The sequence below is a fragment of the Gossypium arboreum genome, chromosome 13, assembly GCF_025698485.1.
Source record: "Gossypium arboreum isolate Shixiya-1 chromosome 13, ASM2569848v2, whole genome shotgun sequence".
Classification (NCBI taxonomy): Eukaryota; Viridiplantae; Streptophyta; class Magnoliopsida; order Malvales; family Malvaceae; genus Gossypium; species Gossypium arboreum.
The window spans coordinates 49,128,623-49,136,606 of NC_069082.1; the positions used below are offsets into that span (position 1 = coordinate 49,128,623).

At 30.2% G+C, this 7,984-nt stretch overlaps 1 protein-coding gene across 1 annotated transcript; it reads left to right on the forward strand.

Annotated features, from left to right (window-relative positions):
- The first annotated feature begins 4,585 nt into the window (after nucleotides 1-4,585).
- On the forward strand, nucleotides 4,586-7,525 carry LOC108463250 (tropinone reductase homolog At5g06060-like). Its single transcript, XM_017763194.2, has 5 exons — nucleotides 4,586-4,736; nucleotides 5,140-5,347; nucleotides 6,095-6,311; nucleotides 6,386-6,492; nucleotides 7,104-7,525. The coding sequence occupies exons 1-5, from the start codon at nucleotides 4,648-4,650 to the stop codon at nucleotides 7,332-7,334; spliced, it is 852 nt and encodes a 283-aa protein (XP_017618683.1). The 5' UTR covers nucleotides 4,586-4,647; the 3' UTR covers nucleotides 7,335-7,525.
- Nucleotides 7,526-7,984: the final 459 nt, after the last annotated feature.

The window sequence follows — 7,984 nt, forward strand, 5'->3', positions numbered from 1 at the left end:
TAAATTTAATTTCACATTTCACTGTTATATCTTTTGTGTTTGTCTTTCATGTTTTGCATATATAGCAAAATTGTGACAAACAAATATTAATTCATTGATTGTCTAAGTTCAAATTGATGATAAGTGACACTGTAAGAACATTTACATTGCGAGAAAGATATCTTACTTCAATAGATAATATAAACGAGTCTGTAATCCTGTAAAAGAATCAAAATTAGCATTTGATTCAAATACTTAGAAGGATTATTATGTCGTCTACAATTCCAATTCGAGAGATAACTAGTCTTGGCTATTGGAGTAGTTGGCTTCATAAGTAGAGACATAGATGTAATCATTGAAAAAATGATACATTGGATTGGATCTATTTGTAAATTAATTCATTTGTGACGTTCATGGTGTGATTTACCTAAATCCTGAGTTAGTCACTGACCATACGTATGTGACTTGTGTGTTTTGATATAAGTGGAGGCTTATGCTGTAAAGATGATCGAGCCCATAGCCAGTATGTTCGATATATTACTTGTGTATGGCATGAATTTCCTAGCAAAAATGAAATTCATAGTTTGATTAAAGAGTTAATAATATTCTCCCATTGGCATTGTGTGGATTGATAAATATGGAACGTGACCATGGGTTGCTTGTTCTCAAACAGGTAATTTATCACAGTCATTTGTTGACAGTGATCATATTAATTATTAAGAAGACACAATGGTGACAATGAGATAAAATATGATTGTATTGAGTGAATGGATTTAACTCAAAGGAAACAATGATATCATATGAGGGTAACACACACATGATGAGGTTATTGGACAAAATAGTTGGATGAATTGCTTTCGTAAAGAGCATAAGATATGGAGTTTTCAATCATGGTATTTCTTGTAGACTGACTCCATGATTAAGGAAATTGTAAATTATCGGAACAATGCTTTTGGATACAATTGCAATTGCTAAAGCCTAATTTTATATGTTGGATTGGTCCTCCACTAGCTCAACAAAAGCTAGACCGGACTGCATTTGTATCAGAAGGAAATTCTACGACTTTGGAAATAATTTAATTGAGTCGATTTATTCGATGTGGAATTAAATTAGGCAGTCGTGATAATTATTCAACTAGAGAATTTGATTAAAGAATTTTCTTGAAAAATTAAATTGGAAAATCTAAGTGATTTTTGGGAAAATTAATTTTGATCAAGTGAAATGAATATGCTATTTTTGGAAATTAATTTTCAAATTAGACAATTAGACCTATGGGTAATTGAACTTGAAAATTGGACATGAGATAAAAAATTAGGCCTGTGAACCCAAAACCAAGACTGTGACCCAAAAATTGGTCGAATTTGGCCTAGTATGTGAAATAAGGTCGACGGTCTAATCGATGGCTGGACTGGATTGGTCGAGCTATCACAATGCCCGGACAGAATCAATAACAGCTGAACTGGCTCGGGGTGTCGTGAGGGTGTCACACATGTGATGTCACCACAAGACACAACGGTGTCGAAGGCGGTAATGACGACATTCTGGTGGCCAATGGATGGTTCTTCAGTGGTTGAGCAGTGGAAGAATTACACTCTTATTAGGACTCTACTAGATAATTTGATTTCAAATTAACTATTTCAAAAATGATATTATTTTAATAGTTTTTATATTAAATTAATAAAATACTATTAAGATAAGTATTAAATTAAATTTAATATTAAAGTGATTATCTTAATATTAAATTTAATTTAATGTTTATCTTGTGGATAACTATTCTATTAATTTAATAGATTTAATATTAAATTTATTATTAAAGTGATTAAGTTGAATCATAGTTGGACTCTCTAAACTCTCCTATATAAAGAGAGTCATGGTCATTATTTCAGAAAATTTCAAAAGATATTTTTCATATTTACAACTTAACCCCAAAGTTTAGAGAAATTACAAAATTGTCCTACAGGTAATTTTTGTGAAAAGTTTTCTAATTCGAAACGAGCCCACACTAGGCAGATGTGAGCTTGAGGATAACGGAGAAGACTATTTGATGCTACCTTTCATCCTTAATGAATCAAAAAGATACAATTTTGATGAATTATTTATTATTTTAGATATTACAACTAAGTTCTTGTTTTTGAAAAATAAAATAAAATTCTAATTTTTCCTCAAATCTATTTTCCCTTGCGTTTTAAAAAATCCATTTTTCCAACATAACACACCTCCAATAAAGTGAAGAATGCATACTCTAGCAATGCGATCAATATCATTCGGCATTGGATTTAGTGGGAGATGCCTGAATTACCTCTTCAACCAATATAACCTACCCCAAAGCCCTTTGAAATCAGATGCAAAGTCTATATAGGCTTCAAATGCTGCAACAAGGACCTGTGCTAGATTAAAATCAAAATTTATCGTTACAGAATGCTTGTCTATTGGAAGTCTCATCACTAATGCTGCATCTTCCAATGTTATTACTGGTTTGTTGCATGTGAGATGAAATATATAGGAATTAGGTCTGTATCATTCAATTAGAGCAAATATGAATGACATAATGAAAGTCACTTTCTTGATTCAGTTAGCATGAATGAACTTCTGTTGACTAAGGAATAATTTTTTCCTCAGACAAATCTAGATCATATTATCGTGAAGTCGAGCCACAATAGAATATTACAGTGTTGTTGCATTCTCAACAACATTTCTTTGTTCGAATCTCAATAAGCAATCAACCGTTACGGTAAGCTTGGAAATTATAATTTTGAGATCCTTAAGTATGTAGGCTACAATATAATGTAGAATATTAATTTTCTCAAGTTTTCTGTGAAAAACTAACAAGTTAGATTGCATATTTGTAGATTTTAAAATTAAGCTTATGCTAAGATTTTCAAATGAAACTCAACACCAACAATGTTTAGGTTTATTTAAATCTTCGATAAAATTTATTCAGAGTATGTTATACACTAATGTATTAGAATTAAATGTTTTTCTATGCCATTAAAAAAAATTAAATTATATTGTTACTATTTAAATTTTAAAATGTCACAAGAAACTCGACACCTACAAGTACCAAGGTGCGGTAATCATTTTATAATAATTACACCGATTCTAACAAGGTATGCAAAACTTGATGGTGAAGACATTCTCACTAAACTTGATACTTGTGAGTACGGATAAACAAAATTCGATTCAACTCGAAAGCATTAAAAAAAATTTAAATTTTGAATTATTCGAATGGAATTAATCAAGTTAATCAAATCAAATCCTTTTTTTTTTGAATTTTGAGTTCGATTTGAGTTAAATTTTTAAATTCGAATAACTTGAATAATTCAAAAAAAACTAAATATTAAACTCTTTTACGTTCCTTTCCCCAAATCCTTTTACTGTCCACCAAACAATTTTACTTTTCAAATCTCCAAAACTTTTACTTCCTCTAAAAAAAATTTACTTCTCCCCAAGCCCCCCAAATTTTTTCCCTTCTACTTTCCCCTTAAAATTTTTTACTTCCCTCAAACCCCCCCCCCAAAAAAAAAACCCTTTTCCTCTTGTTTTCCTTAAAACTTTTACCCCTCCTAAATCGAAAAACTTTTTTTTGAATTTATGTATACTATTTATATTATTGAAATAAATTTTATATTTTATAATGTTTATTTTATTGAATTGTCTAATCATATTAAATCTTTATCAATTTCTGTTAAAAATCAATTAGTGACGATGCCATAAAATATTCGTGTTAAAATTTTCTATTGATATCAATTTCACATTTTATCTTTAAAATAATTTTTATTAAAAAATCACATTTTTACATTTAATATATCTTTTAATTTCAAAATACATAATGACAAGAATCATAAGATAATTGAAACAACTAAGCAAGCAAAGAAGATAGCCCGAATAATAAAATATTAATAAATAAATTATAAGGAGATGAAAGTTAATAACAAATTTGATTACGGTAGGTGGTAGTGGCTATAAAGACCCAAAGTCACTTTTTTTAATTTAACTCGAACAAATATATTCAATTAGATTTTATTTGAATTACATCTAACTCAACTCGATTCGAGAAAATTTTAAATCAAGTTAGAATGATAAAATAAGATTTATCAACTTGATTAACTCGACCCTTACTTGTGAGTGCCAAAGTATCTCTCAAAAATATATTCTAAGAAATAACTTTTATATACATATTTTAATGAATAATAAATATAATAACTTAATAAAAATTAAAATGATTAATTTCATCATATATATATGTTAAAAGTATAGTCTTGAAAATATTAATATAGTATAATTAAATATTTGTATTAGTTTAATCATTAGCATGGGTATTAAATATGATACACTTGTTTTAATAATCAAGCTACGTACATTTAATGCTAGAGTTGAGGCTAATACAATCACCAAGTTGATATATTATTAATATATTGTGGGTTAAAAATATTAGGACATCCGGTTAAATAACCATTTAAAAATGTCTGCAGCTTGACGTTTTCGACGTTTCTCGTCTGTCTTTATTCTGGATTCAAGGTTTCTTTGTTGTGGTGACACGGCCAATGAATATTTTAATATAAGAAACTATTTGTCCACGTTTTATGTTAAACATTTTAAAGCCGGCGGTAGTTAGCTTTTATACTCGTTCAGAAACTGAGGAAAAAGAAGGAAAGTTGCAGTTCTAAGATGGCAGGAGCTGCACCTGGTTGTAAGAATCAAAGATGGTCTCTTCAGGGTATGACAGCACTTGTAACTGGTGGGACAAGAGGCATAGGGTTCGAACTCTTCATCTTTGTCTCTACTTTTTTTTTATTTTTTTTCTTTTTTTAAATGTTTACGAAAATTATACGCAACGTTAGTTCATTTTGGCACTAATATTTTATTCTTGATCAAATTCTATCGTCAGTCATTGCCTTTAAATGAAGTTGACTTTATACTTACATTCATGCAATCATACCCATTTTAAAAGTAAATCATTATAAATATAGTAAGCACCATAACAAGTAAATTCTGTCCCAAAAAGAACTAAAGATTTAAAAGATAGAACTAAAATTATTAAATAAAAATATAATTTTAAATATAATCATTAAATATCAAATTTTGTAAAAATACAAGCACTGTCGGCAATTTTTTTTTTTTTAGATTATTGAGTTCAATGGTTTAACTGTAAAATGTCAGATTTGCTGTGGTGGAAGAACTAGCTGCACTTGGGGCTGCAGTTCATACATGTTCCAGGAACCAAAGCGAGCTTAATGAAAGGTTGAAAGAATGGCAGAGTAAAGGGTTTAAATTGAGTGGTTCTATGTGTGATGTCTCATCTAGAGAGCAAAGGGAGAAGCTTATGGAGACCGTCTCCTCAGTTTTTAACGGAAAGCTCAACATCCTTGTAAGTAGTTTTAATTCTAACAAAATTGTTTTCCGATTCTGGGAATAAATTATTTCTCTTGAATTAATGTCAATTATGGTTTGATTAATTTTGTCAAATACAATTAGAATTTGATTAACTTTTTTTTTTTTTGGAAATACAACCAATAGAATTATACTAGATAATTTTATTCTAATTAATTTAAATCTAAATTTAATTTATTTTAATTTGATAATAAAAATCAATTGTTTAAACTTACTCAATTTAAATTTGAACTAACTTAACATGAAATAATTCAAACCCTAAAATGACTTGGATTCAAAAGTGAAACTTAAGTGACAAACTCAAAATGAGCTGAACTTAAAAAACTCGAATGACTTGAACCTAAAATATTAAGAGCTCAAAATGACTTGAATTTGAAACAATCTAAACCTAACCTAACTTAAAATGATCGAATTTAATTTAGACCTTCCAATTGGACAAGTTGGACTGAATTCATATTTGGTCAAATTAGGTTATATCAATCGTGTTCTAAGATTTTTAAGTCATTTCAAGTTTAAATCATTTTAGGTTTGAATTAGTTCAGGTTCTACAATTCAAGTTTTTTAAGTTAGGATAGTACATATCCATTCATTTCATGTTTTATCATTTGGGTTCAAATTATTTTAAGTTATTGAATTTTATGATGAAATCACATTGGATCGAGTTAGTTTGATTGGTTTTCATATTCGGCTAATAATAGATTGAAAGCTGTTTGCTTCTCCTTAGGTCAATAATGCAGGAATCACGAGGATTAAACCTTGCGTGGAACAAAGTCTGGAAGACTACACAACCGTGATGAGTACTAACGTTGAGGCTCCTTATCACCTTTCTCAACTCGCTTATCCCTTCCTAAAAGCATCAGGAAATGGAAGCGTTGTGTTTATCTCTTCTGTAGCTGGTTCAATGGCTCTACCTGGTTTATCTGCCTATTCAGCATCTAAAGGTTTGTATATTGCATATTGGATGTAGATGTTAGCCAGAATGTTGCAAAAATAACCATGGTTGTTGCACTTCCAGGAGCAATCAACCAAATTACAAAGAATTTGGCATGCGAGTGGGCAAAGGATAATATTCGTACCAACAATGTTTCACCCTGGGGTGTGAAAACCAAGATGGCAGAACAAGTAAATTACCCACTAACAAAATCTTATTGAAGAATTATAGAGGGATGCGTCAATTATGTGCTTTTGGATTAGTTGTATTCAAAATTTAACATTTTTGACTTATTTTGAGTTTGAATTATGTCAAGTAGGATTATTTTTTTTGGGGTTTAAGTTAAGATCATTTTGAATTTTGGTCAATTGAATTTGTCAATATGGCTTTTTGAGTTAGGCTATTATGAGTTTCAACCATTTTAGGTTTGGTATATTTTAAGTTTTAAAATTTTCATGTTAATTTAAGTTTAGATCATTTCACGTTCATGTTAGAATTTGGGTTCGATTTACTCTTTTTTCAGGCTATTAGGTTGTCCAATAAAAATTTCTGTTTTTTCAGGTTATTAGGTTTTCCAATAAAAATTTCTGAGTTGGGTCATTTAAGGTTTTGACACTCAGGTTGGATAATTTTAATTTATTTATTTAAGTGATTTTAGGCTTACATCATCTGAATTAGGTCATTTATGGTTTGGGGTAATTTTGGAGTTTAAATTGAGCTAGTTTGGATTGTTGAATGGAATAGAATTGAATCAAATTTTCACGCAAGTTTGGGCTAAGTTTCTTTGTACTACTATTTTCAGAATATAAACGCACCATTAGCTGGGGAACTTTTTAGGCTAATTGCAGGGACAGCAATGCCGAGAATGGCAGAACCGGAGGAGATATCATCATTAGTAGCATTCCTTTGCCTTCCTGCTGCTTCATACATAACTGGACAAGTTATTTCAGTGGATGGAGGGTATACTGCGGGAGGCTGTTGGCCATTTCAAAATTTTAGTTTTGATCTATTAAGCCACTTAAATTTCCAGTAAGCTTGGAAATATCAGCTCGTGAAATACGAACTTCGTCCAAATCTATTCAATAAGGGAATGAGCATTTCCTTGCGTGGATTATAAAGATGCTTTTTAACGTTTAAGACTCCGTATTCTCTGCTTGATATAGTTATGTATTGAGTGTAACTTTTAATGCATCAAATTACCATCTTGTGTTTTCCTTAGATAAATTGTTGACAGATCTATACACTTCTACAAAAACTATCCCGGATTGTCTTCAATTGAGAATTAGAACCGTTGATTAAGAATCAGCTAGATAATGGAATTTTATTGTTGCTTGAGGTTAAGTTACTCCATCTATAAGAAAAGAAATGGAAAAGAAAATAAAATGAAAGAAAAAGAAGAAAATAAAATAAAGGAAATGAAGGCCGGAAGGAAAGAGAGAAGAAAAGGGAAAATTTATTTTGTTCTAGTTTATTTTGACGTGTTTAGCTTTATATTTGTTCCATACACCCCATTAGGCCTCTATGGAGATTACTTCGTGGAGCACCATTCCTTCCGTAGGATAAAGTGGTGCCAAGCTTAACCAATCTAACAAGATTGTTGTTGCTTATCATTCATATACCTTAAAATTCTATCATATCTAGTCGTATAGTTGACCTAAAGAGAGATTGACGCTGAATGGTAGC

Coding starts and splice junctions, on each gene's coding strand:
- LOC108463250 (XM_017763194.2), top strand. CDS start 4,648: ATGGCAGGAGCTGCACCTGGTTGTAAGAATCAAAGATGGTCTCTTCAG. Junction 4,737..5,139: donor GGTGGGACAAGAGGCATAGG/GTTCGAACTCTT, acceptor GTAAAATGTCAG/ATTTGCTGTGGTGGAAGAAC. Junction 5,348..6,094: donor ACGGAAAGCTCAACATCCTT/GTAAGTAGTTTT, acceptor GCTTCTCCTTAG/GTCAATAATGCAGGAATCAC.